We start from the raw sequence: 21,979 nt of genomic DNA, 5'->3' as shown, positions 1-21,979 counted from the left end.
CTTTACCTTCCTGATAGAATGTGTTTTGAGTTCCTTTTATCTTTTGATTCCTCTCTGGGGAGGTTCTAGTTATGACCATTTAAAAAATGTGGGCTCTACTACTGGTCACAATGGTTCAGATGTGTTCTGATCAGTGCTGAGATCAATGATTGATCTGGGCTGACACTTCCTCTACTGCAGGATGGCTGTCCAGTCCAAGAACACATGCAAGGCGGGAATCTCTTGTCCCATAAGGCTGATCCCTCTACTTCTAGACAATGGTTACTCGGAAGGAAGTTGTCAACCAAAGAAACCAAGGAACTCCTGCTCTTCAGTGTGTCTCACCCAAAAGCTTGCTACAGCCCCAATTCTGTTGGCTAGGATTAAGTCTTGTATCATTTTAATTGCAAATGTGATGGGAGTGTCAGGGCATTCCATCTCATTTGTCCATTTTACTCTATTTATATTTTTCAAATTCACCTAATTGTTTCCCTTCTCAGTCCAGGACACAATCTTCTCTCTGTTGGGTTATTGCTACATCCAGCTACTGGGGTCCCACTGCCTCCAGTGTTTCGCACCATAGCAAGTCCTCTAAAATACAATGAATAATGTTTTCCCTTTCTTTAAGTGGTCCTCCATCATCCTTCATTTTCTTAACGTGAGTTAAAGGCTCAAGATGACAAAAGTCTATACCCTGCTTCATTTTCATCCTTTACCCACCCAACCTTGTGTCTAATGCTTAAGACACAAGTTTGCCTGAACGTGGCCATGCTCTCTTTCACCTTTGGGCTTTTGCACTCGCCATCCTATTTTCCTGGAACTCTCTCCCTCTACCATCCTGTGCTCTTTACCTGTCCTTCTCCTTCTCAGGCTTTAGGACACCAGATAGTTCCCTTCCTCTAGGAAGTCTTCCTGAATCCTCACATCTAAACCCCCTCCTATGCTGCTCCCTTAGCACACTCCATGGTACTCCTATCATCATGTTTATCAAAAGTCCTTCTCAAGACAGCAGAACAGGAAGTCCACAACAAAATGATCAGAGTTGGTACAATCTCCATGTCTTGAATGGACCAAAGAAAATCATATACACTATGTTAACCCTTGGAATACTTTGGCTTTGAGGAGTAGAAAAAAACTAATAGCCCTACTCTACCAAGGCTGAGAACAGAACAAAATGCAAAACCTAGATATCTGATGGAAAACAGGTAAACATTTAAAAACAGTAATGACACAACATAGTTTGCATTGAAAATGGTGATATTTGGCAAATCCCAAGAACTGATTCACCAACTTTCACCTGCTCATGAATGCTGCAATCTGGAGTGGTCTGGCCTGTTTTAGAACCCCATAATCTGCTCTGAGTCTAAACCTAGATGATGGGCATCAACCTAAGCAGAGGATCAAAAAGAGAGGAAACAAGGCTACATTACATTTTCTGAAAGGAAGCACTGTGGTGGGCAAATGCGGGATGGGAGCACCCCCATGTGTGTATATATATACACACATACAGTACATGGGACGAAGAAAAATCAGTCACTGAAATCCCCGCTAGGGAAAGCACTATGTTTGTCCTGAAATAAATGTCTTAATTAACCACTATTGGTCAAAGGTGAGAATCACCCACATTCTACAGGCACATTCTCAAGAAACAAGAATTGATTGCTCAGCTGTTCTGTACAGGGGAGAAGTGATGCATTTAAAGTTCCGTTTGGAAAGAGGAGAAAGAGATCAGAGACAGAAAACTCCCAGATGTGGCAAGAAAAAGAAGAGCTGGGGAGAATGGATGTATCAGATGGTTAAATCATAACCAGAAGAGACATAAATAAAACATTTACTCAAAAAATGTTTGGACCTCTATGTGCCCTTCTTTTCTGGATATTTTGAAAGAAAACTATAGGGTAAGCAAATGTTTGCAGAAGTTTAAACTCCTGGCTTCTTAGAGACAGAGATTAAAAGACCTTTTGAGACCTTCTCAATCCTGTGATTCCATGACAGTTCACAGAATCAAGAGCATGATTAAACCTGAAGAACTATAATAAAAACAAACTTTGGGTGTAATTATAATACCCAAAAGTGCCTGCTTCGTCTCTTTTGTTGCTGCTTCTTGTGTTTTTCACCTAAACAGCTTCAAACTGCAAATTAGCACTTTAAAAAGATCCTGAGCTCTCAAAGGAAAGAAAAGTAAATGCTTCTGAATTTATACCATGATTCTGGTTCCAAGTCAATATATTTGCTGCTGCTATAATTTACTTGACACAGCGAATATGTGCTAAACTGCTCTCCACAGTTGTATTAGACCTTATGGGGATGGGGCATCAAATAGGAATGAAATATGATCTCTGCTTGAAGGAACTCACAATCTAGTTTGCGGGACAGAAATACAGTAGATAATCCAAATAAAAGGAGATAAGTACAAAAATGGAGTTATATGAAAATACTACCTAATAAGAAATTATTATTTAAGACATGGAACAATCTTAAGCCTTGTGCTTTGTGGTACTATTATATCCTGTGATTCTTCTTATCAAAACATGTCAACTGTATCAGCTTAGCCTTGTGGAGACAAACAACAAAACTATGATAATAGATGATAATACCAAATGAGAGAAAGAATAAGGCTCTAAACCAGAATTGGAGTATAATTCCATAAGGGCTACCAGCCTGGTGGGCAGAGTATTTTGCAATAAGCTAAAGTGTGGCTTCACCGTTCAAGTGGTCGAATAGGGTTAGAAGAGACAAAGTACCCGAGAATGAGTCAACCCTAAGGAGGTATAGTTCACCGCAACTATCCCATTCGGGTGAAGTCAGGTTATGATGAGCATCATGGAGAGGAAAAGAAACCATGAAAGGGCAATTTGCTACTTTCTCAGGCTTGGGTGTGGGCGTAGAGAACGACTTTGGTGTGGTGATGGTCTTGGGGAGCAACAAATGCGAAGGCTTCGGATCATTTTAGCCCCACCAGCTAAGTCATGGTGTCATGCCCAGCACTGCCAGCTTGACCACCAGCTGTACCCAAGGTGATCTCAGTGGCAGCAGACCTATGGTGGACTTCCAGGCGGAACAGAAGCAGGTGTTCTTAGCCAGGACACCGAGAGTTGGTGAAAGTTGTGTTGGGACATCCAGGAAGCTGATTCCAACCGAAGAACCAGGCTGTTTGGAACTTCTGCCCCAGGTTGCATGGTTTGTAGCAGAACCCATGTCATACCTTTGTCACAAAATTCATGCACTGTGGGGGGGAGGAGACGTCCCTCAGCCCAGCCTGCGCCTCTTGCAGTCCGGGAGCTCTTGGGGGATGTCCTGGGGAGCAGGCCTAAGCTGGCAGTTGGACATCCCTCTCGCAGTAGCCTTCCCTTAGTTCTTAAGGTTCCTGAAACTTTACTGTGAACATCAGGTTTGGTGGAACAGCAATTGTGACTGTGGGAAAGAGCAGCAAGATGCTGCAGCACGTCGACTATAGAACGAGATGCACCCTGCAAGACAGCACCCACAAGGCTCTTGACAAACATGTGAACTTGATCCTCTGTGACCAGGATGAGTTCAGGAAGATCAAGCCAAAGTGTGAAGGAAAGCGGGGTTTGAGTCTGGTGTTGCTGCCTGGGGGAGAACGTGGTGTCCATGACTGTGGAGGGACTGCCCCCCAGAGACACTGGTCTTGCATTTGTACTACTTGCAGGAGCTGCAGGAGGCCCTGGGTTGGCAGGGCCACCGGCAGCTGGTGTTCTGATTCCCCAGGCTCCTGCTGGGTTAACAGGTCCTGTCTGAGGGTTGGGGGACCATCCCAGGTAATGACTCCACAGGGAAGAGACACTGTAGCACCTGCTGCAGTTGTGGCCACTGTTGGTGTTGCAGGAGCCCCCCACACCTGTAGGCTGAGTAACCCCACCTCCAGGCATTATGGCTCCTCTACCCATTGGGCTTCCCCTGCTTGAAGGACGCCAACAAGCATGCCCCCCCACCATAAATGAGACCCCCCTCCACCAGGAATTAGAGGTCCACCCAGGAATGCCCCCACCAAGACCCCAGGATACTACCGATCCATAATCACTTTTTCCTGCAGTGTATCTTATGAAACTATGTAGAGTGTTTGTGAGCTTTTGTCCCCTCTTTGCTACATTAACATTCACTAATAAATAGATCAATTAAGCTGGAGAGAGAGAGAGAGAGAGAGAGAGAGAGAGAGAGAGAGAGAGAGAGACTGCATTCCTTCATTCAAAATTAATGATTAATATCTAAAGGACTTTCTGAAAAAAATTAATATTAATAACCTGAAAACACAGCTGAGTTTGCTTTCCTAATTAAAAGTGTTCATTATAATTAGTGTGTGATGGCACTACACAGAAATCACTCCTGGAACCCTTTCTCCCCCATTTCATCTTTTACTTCTTTAATAAAAATTAGGGGTTGGGGGAGGACTCTGAATGTTAAATGACACATGCTAGACTTAAAAAATTCATTGCTCCAAGGAAATGGGAACGCCTATTTTAAGAAATAAAAGAATCAAAACTATGAAATGAGAAATTATAAAGGCTGTTATTACATACAAATATATGACAACAGGAAAAAAAATCCTGAGAAAAACAAAGCCAACTGCAATGACAACATGAAAGATAATATTAACAGAAACTTCCCTTTAATTCAATCCCCAAGAAGAAAGAAAAAGAGAATTCATTGAATGAGGGTGTATAAGTAAATGTGTTTTGAGTGATTGCTTTTCCCATTAGTAATATAATAATCATACTTAACGTCAGAAATCTTGTCTTAAACAGCAACAAGGAAAATGAGACATGATAAACTCCAGGAACTTTTCACTTGATCAGAGAAAAAAAAAGACAGATGACTTAAAAAAAAACTGAAAAAAGGCAGGTCCTGAGGCCCCAGAAGAAGCCAGCACCTGCCAGGGGAGAACCCGGCCGGGCACTGTAAGCTCAGACCTAGAGGCAGGAGGCAAGGAGGACATGCCAACAGCTTCGTTTTGCTCCCCGGGGGCTCCAGTTTCGCAGGAATGCACATTTTCAGCAGAGCCAAGAGTCTACTCTTGATACTAGAGTCACTAGGAAAAGGTAAATAGAAACAGGAAAAGTCAAGAAGTTAACATTGAAAGCATTGGCAGGGTCAAAACCCATCAGTGTTTACCCTTGGCTCTACAAGATACAGCCTGGGCACTTAAGGGACACAGAAGACATGCCTGTCTTATTCTGCCTTAGGTCTTGCCACTCTGCACGCCCTTTAGGCTGTGGGAACACTGGGTTGGCATGTACTTGCACAAACCAGGCCATCTCATACTGCTCCACTTCCTAAAGTGCTACTTTTCTTTCTTTTGCCCAGTTCACGGCTGCCCATCCTGTCACGCTCAGGAAGCCTGCCCTGACCACTGCAATAACCCCCTAACAATGACATCCTATATCCGCCCTCGACCCCTGTTGATAATTGCTCTCTTGCGTGATTGTACCAAAGGACAGCGCTGAGTCATGTTTACTAGGGCATCACTGGTGCCAGGCATGTGGCCATGTGGTAAGTGAGTGAGTAACCGGGATATTTGTAAACTTTAATCAGCTGTTCTTTCAACTTTTACTGGCAAAAACATCCTAAGCAATGTTTAGAGACTGCGGGGCTAACCAGGGGGAGAAAAAAAGGAAATCCACAGGGAGCCCTATGTTCTCGAAGAGAATGCTTTTTAATTGTGGAGCGGTTGGGTGGGAGTAGGGGAGATACATTTAGGATATGTTTAAAAGATTGAGAAGGAGAAAAGTATGAAAGAAGGAAAACAGAGAGTTCTCTTATAACCACTCATTAAGCTGTATACATTTGCTTAGTAGTTCTAAGCATGTTTGAAGGGATTCAAATCAAAAAGGAGTGCTGTTAAGAGGCTTTGCAGATCAATTGTAGCTTAAGATGATAATAATTACCACGTACAATGTTATAATTGTATGTTCTATACATGTACATAATATGTAATGCCATATAATATGTAATACATATAATGGTATATGATAATAATAAACATTATCCAGCACTTTCTCCCTTCCAGGGAGACATGGCCTGGAAGAAGTTTCACTGAAAATACAGACTATATTTGGCAGGATAGCATCCAGTGGAGCAGTATGGCCACCAAGCACACAAGACAGTAGATGCCTATGGCACCAGCTAGAGCCTAAGGGGACAGAGTCAAGCAGGGTTTCCGGGAGACCACTGGATATATCTTAAAAGAAAAATCTTTGTTCAAGATAAAATTTAGGTTTCATCAGCATATATGTGGATCTTGAACAACAGTCATTGATGAGGTTACCCAAAGAGAAGACATAGAAAATGAGAATACATAGAAGAGAATACGTACTCAAATAAGATGATTAAAGATGTGCCCTGAAGGGCACCAGCATTTAAAGGACTGGATAAGGAGAAACAAAGAAATGGAGGAGCACAGGCACATGGGTAATGGGGAGCAATATGGCATTAACCAGACATGATAATGGTAGAGCTCTGTATAGAATGTAGTCATCATTTTCTTGTTTTTATCGTCTGACTTGATAATTTCTTTTGAGATACTTATAAACTCAGAAAACAAATGAAGTCATTATTTAATTTTCCCAACTTGGAATGACTTCTTCCAGATACATTTAAAATTAGATACCGCTCTGGCCTTTGTCATTTTCATTGCGAATTTTAAAGGGCATCCATATAATTCTCCTTCCCCAGTCAGGGCTAGACCAAGGCTAAATGAATATTGAGCCTGAAAATTTGGCACCCTTTCAAATTTATAATCTTTCAATATTTCAATTCAATGCTTGAAGGAGATCAGAAAAAACATGTTTTCTATGAATAAAGATCACCTCTTTCATGGATCCTAGTAAAGTGAGATTCATTACAGCACTTAATGAACCACAAAATTTTAACTTACAGTATTTGGACTCATCTTTTATTTGTTTTTCCCTTATATAATTAAGCAAAGCTAAAGATAATTTGCATGACTATGGCTCTACAGATTGTTTATAATACTTTTTTTTCCTGGCTTGAGTGTTGTCAAAATATTTCTATTTTTCTAGAGTGTTTTATTCTTCCCCTTGGTTGATACAACAATTTCATTTACAACTAACTTACACACACTTTCACTAGCTCCTCAGAGCACCACTGGGAAGGAGGTCCTTTTGTGTGAGTGTGAGTCCAATTTTCCATCATAGTGAAGGGGTCCTGAATTATTTAGATGATCACTTTTTAAATGCTTATGTTTTTAAGTATTTAATTTCGAAGCAGTTTTAAGCTTACAGAAAAATTGCAAGGATAGTAAAAAGAACTCTTACCTAGAGACCTCATTCAGGTTTTGCCACTCTGCCAATAATGTCCTTTAGAGATCCCATGTGGCACCTGGCTGTCACGTCCCTCTAGTTTTCTTCGACCTGGATCAGCTCATCAATCTCTCCTTCACTTTCATGACCTTAACATTTTTTTTAATTATAGGTGGTTATTTTATAGATTGTCTCTCAATTTGGGTTTATCTGGTATAGCCTCATAAATAGGCTCAAGTTATGTCTTTTTTTGCTAGAATATTATAGAAACTTTGTTCTTTTCTTTGCAACCTATTAAGCAGCATATGATGCTTATGTATTCCACTAGAGGCCTGGTGCACGAAATTCGTGCACTGGGCGGGGGGGCGGGGGGAGGTCCCTCAGCCCAGCCTGTGCCCTCTCGAAGTCCGGGAGCCCTCGAATGGGGAGCGGGCCTAAGCAGGCAGTTGGAAATCCCTCTTGCAGTTCAGGACCCCTCGCTCCTTACCTCCTGTCTGCTCGCTGCTCCTTACTGTTCAGCTCACTGCTCCTTAGCACTGCTGCAGAGGCAGGAAAGGCTCCTGCCACCACTGCTGTGCTCGCCAGCCATGAGCCTGGCTTCCTGCATTGAGCATCTGCCCCCTGGCCGTCAGTGTGCATCATAGCGACTGGTCGTTCTGGTTATTTAGGGTTTTATTATATAGCCTAGAAGCCCGATGCACAAAATTCGAGCAAGAGTAGGTCTTTGCAGCCGTGGTGGCTGCCTGGATCCTTCCCTCGCAGCTGCGACTACAGCCCCAGCTTTGTCCGGAAGGTCGTCCAGAAGGACGTCTGGTCTAATTAGCATATTATGCTTTTATTATTATAAACTAGAAGCCCAGCACGTGAAATCATGCAGCCCCGCCCACCCACGCGCACCCGCCATGCTCACAGCCCGGCCCACCTGCACCGGTCTTTGGTCATTATGGCGTTAGGGCCACTGGGTTTTTATAATATAGATTATACATGGTGGTAATGTTTTTCTTTGGTAATAATACATATTTTGCAGAATAATACATATTTTGTAACTATAAAATTCCCTTCTTCACCACACTTTAGTATCCCTTGATGTTTCTTGCCTGGATCAGTTATCACAAAAATAGTTTCCAAATGGTTAGTTTCTAAATTCATCATTCTTTTTCCATTTATTTATTAGTTGGCTCTCTACTTGGAAAGGAGAGCTGTCTCTTATCCCCATTGTTCGTTTATTTGTTCATTTATATCAGTATAGACTCATGGTTCCCCTTTTACTTGGTGGACTACCACTCATTACTATCATTACGCATTTTGATGCTTAAAGTGTCCCAGACTAGGCTGGAGCAGGCTCCAAGAGCTGGCTTGTGTCCGTTTCACATGCCTCCATCATTATTGGAGCACTTCCTTACTACCTGGCACCACAAGGTATTCTAGGTTCATCTTTTCATTTCCCTCCCCCAGCTCTACAAACTGCCATATCCATGGACCCTAGTTCCTTTTAGTGGTGGTGGTTTTGGAAACCAAACTGTGGGTGCAAGATATGCCTGTGGGGTTCCTGGTTGCCAGCCCCTTTCACCCCATCAACAGACACAGATAGGAATTATATACATATACAAGCACACACTCACGCACATTTGGCTCCATATTTATTTCTATGAATGTGAGTTTACACCAATACCCTCATTCCCATTCTCTCAGGTGTCACTGGAGCTTTCCTCCTGTCCAAATCTGCCCCTCTCTTTCCTGACGGTGAGAAACCTGGCCCCTGTCATCTATGTAGCCAGCCTCTTGATCCTGCCAGGCCACTGCCTCTTACTGCCCCACATACCCATGTCCTGACCCCTGCAAGGGGCTGCCTTCCCCAGGTTACCATCCCCATTTGGCCCTGCAGAAGGGCTTTTTGAGAAGGAAGGTAGGAACAGAGGAGGAGGGAGAAGAGGAAGGAGAAAGAGAGAAAATTTTAGAGGAAAAAATGGAAACTTCAAAAGAAACTGCTGGGCAAACTTCCCGAAATTGCTGATTCATAGACTGGAATATGTCTATAATTTAGTGAATTGCCTCACTAAAACGATTAGGCAAGTGGAATGTGATCTAATGAGACCTTTGACACCCCACCCTTACACAGGCAGCTGTAAACACATATACTGTCCAACCTCAAAAGCCCACATTGGTGATCATTGCATTATAGGCTTGAGATTTTACAAGAATAAACAAAATGCTAACTATATTGACACTATACTTGTCTTTCAAAGTTCATGATCCAAGATAAACATAGTTGTTAGCCTTCTGGCCCGCACTTCCTACACCCCACCTCTCGGTGACCCCTCGCCTCCATCCTCACTCCCCTCCAATCTACGCCGCACACTCCTTTCAGAGCTGTCTTTGTGTAAATGCAAACCCAATCATGTCATTCCTGGGGAAGAAACCCTCCAGTGGTTTCCCATCACAAACCGTTAATGTTTGGATGCCTTAGCTTGGCACACAAGGCTCCCATGACGTTGCCTAGTCCACTCCTCTCTGGGCCCTTTAAATAAACTCAGCAAGCCCTCAGTAGCCCTTGTTGCTACTGTGGCTGTTCCAGACTTGTTCCGTGCCTTCTGCCTTCCTTGTGCTGCCAGCGTATTCCAGCTCTGTGCCCTGGAACCTCACCAGTCCTGCCCCCTGGATCTACAGCTTGGGTTAGAACTTGCTTCTCTCCTGGCTCTCACCGTTGGCCATGCTCACCCAGCGAATGATTCCTGGCCTCCGCCTTCCTGTTTCAGTCATCGGAACTGTGGTGAGAGGTGTCCTCCATCAGGCAGTTCTCTGCCCACTTTTTCTGCCCCATCTCCTGGTGCTGCCACCAAATCACCTGTGCATAAAAATACCTTCCGTTTCCTAAGAATAGATGCACTTTGACATGTTCCTACCCCATAATCTCCTCGGTTTAGAATTTCTCCCTCCTCATTTCCTTTCACCATCTCACCCATCTCAACTCTTACTCCTTCTCACCTCACCATCTTTCTGGTGAACTCTAACTCCTTCAGCAATCAACACTCACCTACATCCCAGCCTATGGAAATCCCACCCTCCTTCCACTCTCATTCTCAACAGCCCAGGCAGAAATGGGCTTTCCCTCTTCTGCCCTCATTTGGACCTTTAAATACCTTTATTATTCCACAAATTATCCTGTAGGATATTTTTAGTTTACATTCAAGACTCTCACTGGAGACTCTAAGGCCTGGGAAGGCAAGAACAGGTTTTTATGTACCTTTTTAGCTAGAACACTTAGCCTAGTACCAGCATATAGAATAAATGCAAGAGATTTAGACTGAGTAAATAGATGAAGCCCGGGGAAACAAATGAATGAGTAAAATAGGCCACTGAGTCCATTATACATTATATAGATCTTTTGTTTTCTCAAATACAAACTAAACTTAAAGGATATATTGGCATAGACTTTCAAAATTTCACTTACTGTTTTTAAAACATATGTTAGCATCAAAGGAAATTTTACAAGAATGGTAAGGTATAAGGTCTTACCACCTTAACACTATCGTTTTCGGTTCTCTAGGTTTCCTTCCAACTTTCTTGCCTACACGTATATACTTTTCTTCAAAAGACATAGAACCAAATTTGTATTGGGGGGAGGGTAAATTGTTCTTTTAATATTTTATGCATTGTTATTTCACTTCTCATGACTATATTATGTAACATGGAGTTGCCATAACTTAGGTAACCACTTCCCTATTTTTAGATATTTAGGTTGTTTCCAAGTTTTTTGCTGTTGTAACTAAGCATAAAATAACATTTTGTTTTTTTCTTTTAAGTTATTTTTAAAAAATCATTCTTCTTAAATTCTTAGGAATGTATCCCAAAAAGTAATTCCTGGTATGTATTGTAGAATTGCTTTTTAGAAGGTTTCTACCAATTTGCAGTGTAAAGGCACATTTTTGTCACAAAGAGTCAGTCCTTTTTTATCAAAGGTCTTACTCTAAATTCTCTATCTTATTGCAGTAGTAAATTTTGAGCCCCTGGAGTATAAAATCAGTGTCTCATATCTTTGTACTCCCAGGGTCAAGAACACAGACTTTGAACTCTAACAGATTTGGATTTAACTCTTGGAGCCACCACTTAATATCTATGTGTATGTGAACAAATCTTTACCTTCCCTAAGCCCAAGCTTCTTCACTTGAGAAAGGAGATCTCTTAAAAGTTGAATGAAAAAATGTACATACAGTCCTTGGCTGAGTGGCTGGTATAAAATAAGGGTTTAATAAAAGTTTGACACCTAAGGGTAATGCTACACACCTTTGATTCATTATATGGGTTGATTTAATATGTATCCCTCTGAAGACAATCTTGTTTCCCTTATTCCTAGCTTTAATCATTCAATCCCTCACTCATTCAAGCATTCACATATTCAACAACACTTTATTGAATTCTTTGTTTGTGCCAGACACTGTCCTGTGTCCTCGGGATACTGCTGTGAACAGAATAAATAGAGTCCTTATCCTTATGGAGCTTAGTGGAGAAAGACAGACAGCAGACACATAAATAATCTATAGTATGTCCATGTGTACATTTCATGATATAATGTTGTATTTTCCCCCACAACTGTTATTTTAATCAATGGTCCATTCAATAAGCAATGGCATCTTAGAAGAAAATGTCATATATTCATTTTCATTAATTCATCACAATATTTCTGGGAAGAAATAATGGAGAAAAACAATTATGAAGGCTCTCATTTATGAACTGAACTAAGCATTAAGCAACCATTAGCCATTTTAATCTTCTCAACAGCCTTCTGAGATAGATTATCTCATAAAATATCATGAGATCATACCCCGTGTTACAAAGCAGGAGATAGTTTAAGAGGCTTCACAGATGGTGGTGGACCTTTACTGGGTTTGGCTGTTTGGTACCTCATTGTTGTTTTGATTTGCATCTCTCGGATGATGAGTGACTTTGAGCATATTTTCATATGTCTCTCGGCCTTCTGTATGTCTTCTTTCAAAAAGTGTCTATTTAGGTCCTTTGCCCATTTTTTGATTGGATCATTTATCTTCCTTTCATTAAGTTGTATGAGTTCCCTGTAAATTTTGGAGATTAAACCCTTATCTGAAATATCATTGGCAACTATGTTTTCCATGCAGTGGGCTTTCTTGTTGTTTTGTTGATGGTTTCTTTTGCTGTGCAGAAGCTTTTTATTTTGATGTAGTCCCATTTGTTTACTTTCTCCTTAGTCTCCATTGCCCTAAGAGCTGTGTCGGTAAAGATACTGCTACGACATATGTCTGCCATTTTGCTGCCTATGGAGTCTTGTAGGATTTTTATGGTTTCCCATCTTACATTTAAGTCCTTTAGCCATTTTGAGTTTGTTTTTTGTGTATGGTGTAAATTGGTGGTCTAGTTTCATTTTTTTGCATATATCTGACCAAATTTCCCAACACCACTTATTGAAGAGACTGTCTTGACTCCATTCTATGCTCTTGCCTCCTTTGTCAAATATTAATTGAACATAATGGCTTGGGTCGATTTCTGGGTTCTCTGTTCCATTCCATTGGTCTATATGTCTGTTCTTGTGCCAGTACCAGGCAGTTTGAGAACCATGGCTTGGTAATATAGCTTGATATCTGGTTTGGTTTGTTAAATTGTTCTTTGGCTGCCGGGCACTAACTTCCTCTCAAAGGGAATGTCTCCCACAGAGGAAATTGGTGGTGTCTATGCAATGTATCCTGCCTCCCAGTATGGAGGCCAGATTCAGAGGTCCTTCCTGCCTCTGGACATCCAGGTGAAGGCACATGACCCAGACCTAACCAACAGACTCTCCCACTGAAGACTCTGAAAGCTGAGGGAGTGAAACTAGGATAGTTAGAAACAAGAGCCTAGTCTCAATGCCTGGACTGTCCAGCTGTAATACTATCCAGTGGTAAGAGGCAAGGGCCCCAGCAACAGATGACTCCTTGGCTTTGGTTTCCATTGCCCTCGGTCCTGCTGCTTTTCCAGCCTGCTGCTCCAGTCTTCCTGGCAATTCTCTGAGCTACCTAATCTTTTTACATATATTAGCCAGAACTGAATTTCATAACTTGAAACTTAAGAACTGGTAACATATCTAGAAAATGGCCAAGTCAGTGTTTGACTCTAAGTCTGTCTAAATACAAAGCCTGCGCTCTTTGCACAAAAGCAAGGCCAATAGACAGTCAGTTATTTATTCAACAATTATTCCTCAAGCCATCACACATATAGCAGGTACCGTCTCAGAAACCTAAATGTGAAAGATTTCCTAGAACTACTATGGCATTGAATTCAGCTAGGATCTAGCAAGAAGTTCTCTGCAGTAAACATGATTATAAGAAGTCTGCAAATAAATGTCATCCCTGCTAAAAGGCTACCAACTTCCTTTTCATGTATGTTATTTTTATCATCCAATTTTTCTACAGATACTATGCTTTCTGACATTCTCTGTGACCTGGTCTCTCATTTCATGTCCTTGTAGTCACTGACTTGCTTTGATATGATCTTTTTAGGTTGGAATGATTTGGATTTAAATTTGATACAAGGATAATAGAAAGAAAGCAGACTTTGATCCCCTGTGAAGAGAAAAATATCAAGAAAGGAAACACCTAGCGAGAAATTACCAGCTGGGGTTAGTCATTCTTTTTGGAAAGAATAAGGATGTTGCCTAGCACTGGACTGGAGCTAAAATTTATTTACACTAACTTTTAAGTGACTTATGAACATAAATTGCTATTCCTCTTCAGTTTTTGCATTTAACAATTAAAGTATCATACTTGGGAATATTGAGATTGATTATATTCATACATGAGAAGAGTGGATAGTGGGACCTACTAGAAATATCTATATCACACCTTGTAGGCAGTTATTTACCTCAATCTGCTTTCAAAAGTGGAAGTTGGCAAAACTCTTTAGAATTCTAGAGGTGAGGATGTCTTCTCTCTATTGGCCCCAGAGTTTCTTATTGTCATTTCTTCCACTCAAACGCTCCCCTCTCTGTCTGCTTTTGTACTGGGGTCATTACCATGAATTGGAACAATGGTTTGGGGAGAAAACAAGAAAACAAAATGACCAAATGGAGAAAGTTTCAAGGATCCGGTCCTTGTTCTTCAATTTGGCAGCTGCTACAAAGGTACAGTTAGCACTGCAGAGCTCAGGAAAGCATATAAATGCAAATTTTGAAAGATTATTGTAATATTTTTTTCCTTTCCTCAGACCAAAAGGTGACCATGAGTGTTTGTACATTCATTCATTCATTCATTCATTTATAAAACAAGCTTGATTGTGATATTTGTATCATTTAGTTTTCAAGAAGCTTACAAGTTAGTGAGTAGAATGAATTTATTAGATCTCTGGTTTTCTTTCTTTTTTCTTCTGAGAATCATGTGTTACATGTCTCAGAGTATGTGGCAGCGATGATGTTCACATGTGCAACAAACTCTTGTTGAGTACCTGGGGTTATTCACTGGACCCCATACATTAGCTGTAACTCTACCATTTTCTTTTTCACATGGAAAGTATATCAGGATACAACAGCAAGAGAGAGTTAGTGAGAGAAAGAGAGGGATCACTATGGGAATAACCTTGAATCTAATAAAAATGTGAAGGCCATTCATATACTTTTGTTAGTGATGAAAAGTGGCACCAGCTGTTAACCTTGGTTCAGCAACCTCAGTTCTCTAGTTCTTGCTAAGAAATAATTCAGGGAAAGTTTATTTAGAAAATCACAGAGGTAGAAGAAGTGAGCTGTAGAAGAAATGGACTCAGGAAACAAGTTACAGGAAAAGAAGGGCCCTTCGGCTCTTAAGGAAGAGAGAGAAAGAGCCCTGGGAAAAGAAAGGGGTGGGAAGGTCAGGGTGTGTTCCATAGACAGAGCCTCGCTCTGGGTCCTCCATCCTAATGGCTTCTATCTGGAGGCCTGAGAGGAGAATCCCAGTGGAACATTCATCAGCTTTCCTGGTGTGCCCCCCATGGTATCCACTGATTGGTCAGCACCAGGAAGCCGTTAGTCAATACAGCTGGTCCTAATGTGAGCCATGGTATCACTCCATCAGATTTTGCTGCTTCTAGACATCTTCTTCCAGGGGTTAATGCTCAAGGGTGTGGCAGTGCAAGGGCTTATTGTTTTGGCCCATTGCTAGGCAACGGGGGCTCTCCACCCCGGTGACCCTCTGCACCTGGCCCATCCTTCCTGCTCTGCCCCTGCCTATCTAACTCCCTAACTCCCAACTACACTTTCATGGCTTGCTAAGTATTAGTAATAAATTATTGGCAATAAACTTCACAAATGACTTTCAAATACCAGGTATATCACCACAGAAAATGCATGGGTACGGGCAGAATTGAATACTTTCTGTGACTAGAATGTTCTTGGCACTTTTTATAAATTTTTTTTTCATTTCATCCCGGGCCCCACAATTTGTTATTTACTCAACAAATCCAGTGGTTTTCCAACTTTAGCATCCATCAGAATTACCTGGAAGGCTTGTTAAAACATAGACTGCTGGGACCAGTTCCCAGAGTTTCTGATTCAGTAAGTCTGGGTGGGGGCTGAGAATTTTCATTTTCAACAAGTTCCCAGAAGACAGTGAGGCGGCTGGTCCAGGAATCACACGTTGAGAATCATTGACGAAGTCATCCATTCAAAAACATTTATTAAAAACCTACCTGGTGCCTGGCGCCAAAGTGAAAAAGAGAAACTAGACATTATTTTATACGAGCTAATGTCTACTGAGCACTCTGCTATGAGCTTTGTTGTGACCGGATTTACTCCTTTATGGTAATTCTACAAAGTAGGTATTGTTTCCCCTATTTGACAGAGGAGAATACCACAACTGTAACCTGCTCAAAGTCATATGGACAGGTTTCTGAACTAGGATTTGAACACCTGTCTATTGCATGCCAAGTGGTGCCAGCAGACACCATGCAATATGCTATGCTACCCATGTAACACTGAAGAGCTTACATACAGTATTATAGTCAGTGTTTTGCAGGTTGTTGTTTTTTTATAAAATGATGTTCAGAGAGGTTAAATTACTTGTCCAAAGTTATTTAGCTAGGAAGTATCTTAAAATGTAATGTCAGTTTGTCTGATGCCAAAGTGCTTTTCCCACCCTAAACACCATTTCTCCTTGATTTATCTCTAGGTCAAGATCAATCTTAGTCAGAGCCAGAAAAAAAAATGAGCCTTAGTTAACTAGAGCCAGCAGAGAATGGATAGTTCAGTCTAATGTCTTGGTTAACTAAGTCATCTGTCTTGTGTTCACTTTCTTTCTAATAGTTATCAGTTCACTTTCCACCCGAAGTCAGCACAGTTTAAAGTAACATTTCCCTCATGATTCAGGACCATAATACCCCACAACCATCCTTAAGAACAGCATTTGTTACTGACAAATATCAAAGTGGGTGCAGAAGACACAGACGATTGGATTGAATGTGTAGGGAGCCCAGAATTCCTGCGGACAAATTAAACTATAACCTAATCACTTACCTTCCCTGGAACCAGAATGGAAAAAGGCCCCCAAACTGAGACTAATCAAATGACTCAGTTTAGTTGGGTTCTAGTTAATCAAGTTTATCCCAATTTGTGTAAGGAGCTGATAGAATTCAGTAAAAGTGATCGCTTATCTCCTTTTGTGACTTGGCAAATTGCAAAGAATGAAGCTTTCCCTGACTCCTGTGTACTGCTGTGTTACCCAGTCATCAGGGAGAGAAATGAGCTGTATAATTACCTTTTGAGACATGAATCATCCTTGATCTGAGGGTCCAGACCTGTTTGACTCTATAAAAGCAGCTCAAGGTCGAAGTGCAAATGTGCACTGTCTGCCGTCCCCGAGGCTGATATAATTACCAAGCTACCTTGAGGAGATGAAGGTGCTGCCTGCATCTGGCCTCGCTCTCCTCCTCATCACGGCTTTGAACTTTTCCTCTGCAGCCCCCTCCCTATTTGCAGCCACCCCCAGGACCTCAAGGAACAACTACCACCTCGCACAGGTTTGTGAATCTTTGCAGAATTCCCTCTTCCTTTTCCTACCCCAGGAAACTGAAAGAGTATAGCGAGAAAATAAGGGGGAAATCTGTCATTGTTTTAAAATCTATAATAATAAAAGCATACTATGCTAATTAGACCGGACGGCCGAACAGCAGAACAACTGTCCAGACAACCTTCCGGACGAAGCTGGGGCTACGAGGGCCAAGCCCCTTGCACGAATTTTGTGCATCAGGCCTCTAGTCTTCTTATAAGTCCATTGAAAGCCACTAGATTCCATCTGCTGTGAAACTAAGACTGGCTGGTGCATGTTAGGTGTACGTTTGTATGACTAAATAAATAAGTGAATAATTATCTACCTCGTTATCTTGCTTCTTACAGAATTTGAGGTGGTTTGCAAAAATATATGCCATACAAAAAGACCAAAGAAGTATTTGAGAAATAATGTATGAGGAAAATAAAGGCAGCAATTGAGGTGTACAGTTGGCATATAGTAACTAGGTTTCCTGGCAGTCCGCTTGTACTCAGGGAAAACTTGGTCAACATCTAAAGTGAACCAAGTTTTTCCTAGGTACCTACCTGCTTCTCATTTGACAGTCTTTCCTCTCTAAAGCATATTCCCCGTTGCTTTCATTTTCTGTATCTCCCCTTTTAAAATCTCTCCCAAATGACTATTGGGAGGGATCTGATACAAATAATTCCTATTGGAATTTTTGCAAAGACTACGTGTGACTCAAAGTGATTCAATGTACGGGGGTGGACAAAAGTAGGCTTACAGTTGTTTGTGTAGAAAAAGACATCCAGGCACGATTATTACAATAGCTTTATTAACTCAAAAGAATGTCACAAGGCAACTGTAGACCTACTTTCGCCCACCCCTGTATATATTCTTCTAAGTGTTTTTGTTGTTGCTCTTTTGCATTTAATAGGAAGGTGGCAATCTTTAACCTAAAAAAACAAGTCTCATATGACGGAACTTCCAACAGTAATGAAAGGTGTGTGGATGAGATGTTTTTGCACCAGGGCCTCTCTTTTAAGAGTCTCAGTGACAGCACATCTGTGATTAGCAGGCCTGCCCCCGGGTGCTTTCCTGCCTGCCAGGCTACACCTGTGTGCTGCCTGTGGAGCTGCCCCGAAGCGCTGATTTTCACCTACATGTACATCATCTTGTTCCTACTGACCGTTTACACCACTCATCCATTCTGACTGGTCAGGCCCCCTGCCAACCAGCCATTAAACATTTTGAATATCAATCGGCCCCGCCCACAAATAATACAGTGAATGCCAAGTACAGGCCTGTTGAGTTAAACTTCCTTTGACTTGAGTCCACTTTTAGAGGAATTCAATTCCAAATAACATATCTCAAATACTGGCGTCTATTTTAAATTGCATTTCATCGGTGCCACCTAGCTTTGGTCCCTTCTCTCCAAATGTGGTTTTGCCTCGCCCACCTCATGCCGCTCTGATTCGGAAACAGCGGAGACTTCGTGACCCCAGAAGGAGGAGCACACTGCGGCCTGACTGAGCTGAGGTGGATGGAGACCGTGATGCTAGTACAGGTTCCGACACACTATGGTCGTTGGAGATACCGGCCGCACCTATTCACTTACCTGTCGTCTATTACTCTTTCGTTCCACAGTGGAATGTGGCAAAACCAAAAATATTAACTTTCAGCCCTTTACAGAAAAAAAAAAATTAGTTGACCTAAAAATTAGCAGTTTGCACCGGAAGAAGACTAGAATATTTGGGGAAAGCCATCCTTGCAGGAGCATTTGGAAAAATTAGGTGGCCTGGCAATATTGGGGATTTTTAGCAATCCCTTACTTCTTTTTCTCCAAAATAAGCCAGCCTCGGTCTGTTTTCCTAATGATATGCCCTCAGAATGACTTTTGACCAAGGACCAAGAAAACCTGTCAACACCTTGCCACCTGGCAAACAACACCTTCTCCTGCCTGCCCCACCCCCAGTCATCAGCTCCGAACAAAAACAGGCATCACTCTTTCATTCTTAGAATAATCTGGGCAAACCTCTAATGTGGGTCCCAGTGACTAAACCAAAAATTAGTGTCCCACCTTCTGGTTTACAGAATCATATAGCAACTTTGACAGCCTTAAAATACAACAAATAAAACAGCACGAAAGTAGACAGTTTAAGTTCATTCATTCACCAATGATTTATTGACTGCTGACTGTGTGCTAGTGCCAGGGTCAGTTCTAAGTTTTGAATAAACATCAATGAACAAAACAAGTAAATGTCCCTGTGCTGACGGTGCTTACTTGGGGATGATAGAGGGCATGTTGCTGGGGGGAGATAAACACCTAGTCAATTGACAAATGTCCAAGATTATTTCAGAAAGTGATGTGATGTTGGAAAAAAATTAACCAGGTTGACAGAGAGTGACTGGGACAGTGGGGCGCATTTTCACCTGGGTAATCCAGGAAGGCTTCTCTGAGGAAGTGGCATTCGAGATGACCCTGCGCTACATGAAAGAGCCAGTCCCATGAAGATCCAGAGGCAGAGCAGTCCAGGCAGAGGAAATAGCCAGTGCAGCAGCTTGGGGGGTGAAGGAGCATCAGGCTAGTGTGGCAAGACAGGAAGAAGTCACTGGCTGAGTCCCAGAGACAGGCAAGGCCAGTGGACCACCTGGGGCCTGGAAGCCCGCATCAGGATAAACAGCTCCCACACTGCTCTCTTCCTTCCATTTGATCACTCACTGGGAGAGAACAAGTGGTTTCTTGTGCCTGGAAACACAGACAGGCAACATTTCCAAATGCCGTCTGCTGCTTCTCAAACCCACAAACACAGAAATCTACAGCTGAAAAGATGAACAGGATTTTAGTTGATGTATTTAATGTCCACTTATACCCTTTCAATTCTGATTTGCTGATGAACAGAAAGACTTCAAAATGAAGGATGATGAAATGCTTACTTTGTCTTAATCCAGGGTTTTATTCTTTTTGTTTGTTTTTTAAAAATTAGTGATATCAATACAGCATTTAAAGCAGGTTGTTAAATTGTCCTTAAAATAATATAAATTTTTATTATCACATTATTATGGACTCATCATTAAAAAAAAATAAAAACTTCCCAAATATAAATTGTTAAATTTGGGTGTCTTTACTACCATTTTGCTCTCTGTGCACAGAGATATTTTTAAATGTTATTATATTTGGTTCCTATCTTTCTCAGTAATTATTATGTCACAAGAAAATATTTATTTTTATGCTATTGTCATGAACATTATTTTGAAGAGTTACACATATTCCAGAATACAGGGGTGAGCAAAAGTAGGTTTACAGTTGTGAGTACACAAAACACAGAGTTAATAATAATCATTGTAATAATCATAATGCATGTCTTTTTCCATATGAACAACTGTGAACCTACTTTTGTGCACTCTCATACAAGTGAGTTTTAATTTAATAATTTATTTTGTTGGACACGTAAATTATTTCCATATGAATAATGTTTCTATGAACATCTTTGTACATCAGCCTAATTTAAAGGATTACTTTTTCAGGAAAGATTTCCAGAAGTGGAATTAATGAGTAAAATATTATATATATACTAGAGGCCTGATGCATGAAATTCGTGCAAGGGGCTTGGCCCTCAGGGCCCCGCCACCCCGCCCCTGCCCACTGGTCGTTCTGGAAGGTTGTTCTGCCATTCCGTCTAATTAGCATATTAGCTCATTATTATATAGGATATATACATTTTTAAATATTTTTTAAATACGTTTTTATTGATTTCAGAGAGGAAGGGAGAGGGAGAGAAAGATGGAAACATCAATGATGAGAGAGAATCATTGATTGGCTGCCTCCTGCACACCCCCTACTGGGGATTGAGCCTGCAACCCCAGCACATGCCCTTGATGGGAATTAAACCTGGGACCCTTCAGTCCACAGGCCGACACTCTATCCACTAAACCAAACCGGCTAGGGCCATTTTTAAATATTTTGATACATTTGAAAGCATTTTTCAGCCCTGGCCGGAATGACTCAGGGATTAGAGCATTGGAGGGTCTCAGGTTCAATGCCCAGTCAAGGGCATGTACTTGGGTTGCGGGTTCAACCCCAGACCCAGGTCAGGGCACATGCAGGAGGCAACCAATCGATGTGTCTCTCTCACATTGATGTTTCTCTTTTTCTCTCTTTCTCCTCCCTTCCATTTTCTCTAGAAATCAATGGAGAAAGTATCCTCCCACCTCAGGTGAGGATTTAAAAAAAATTATTGTTTTAAAAAGCACTTTTCACAATGAGGGTCTCATTGGATCCTCACACTGCTGTGGTCAGTAGGACAGATCCCAACCCTATTTTATAGATGAGAAAGCTGAAATCAAAAGAATTTAAAGGAATTTCTGAAAACCTAGGGGAAATTCTATTAGGATTTATCACACAGCATCAAAAGTTCTCACAACTCCCTTTCTGTGACTTAGCCAAAGTAGAAAGCAATGTTGAAGAAACCGTATCTTGAATTTAACTCTGAGTTTTAAACTCTTAATTCTCAGGAAGGACACTAGGAAAATGCAGTGAATGAGGAGTTAGGGGGAGGCCTGGGCCGCTGGTTTGCTGGGACAGACTCTCGGGGACTCCATTATTTTTATCTCTCAAACGTTGAAAGAGAAGTGGAGAGGCAACCACCTGAACCAATAAACCCTGGGGGATGGGAAGGGAGGCCGGTGAACGGGACAGTTCTGAGATCTTTGACCCAGGGTCACCATCAGGTGTTGAGCCAACAG

General features: G+C 41.6%; 1 protein-coding gene across 1 annotated transcript in view; it reads left to right on the top strand.

Moving 5' to 3' along the window:
• Positions 1-17,113: 17,113 nt before the first annotated feature.
• The window catches only part of MMP20 (matrix metallopeptidase 20), a 38,013-nt gene continuing 33,147 nt past the window's right edge, over positions 17,114-21,979 (top strand). The window contains exon 1 of the mRNA XM_006094667.3: positions 17,114-17,246. Coding sequence (XP_006094729.1) covers positions 17,121-17,246 — 126 coding nt within the window. The 5' untranslated portion in view covers positions 17,114-17,120. The remainder of the gene's footprint in view (positions 17,247-21,979) is intronic.

This window comes from Myotis lucifugus, unplaced genomic scaffold (assembly GCF_000147115.1).
Source record: "Myotis lucifugus unplaced genomic scaffold, Myoluc2.0 scaffold_139, whole genome shotgun sequence".
NCBI lineage: Eukaryota > Metazoa > Chordata > Mammalia > Chiroptera > Vespertilionidae > Myotis > Myotis lucifugus.
This window is presented reverse-complemented; position numbering and strand designations above follow the sequence as displayed.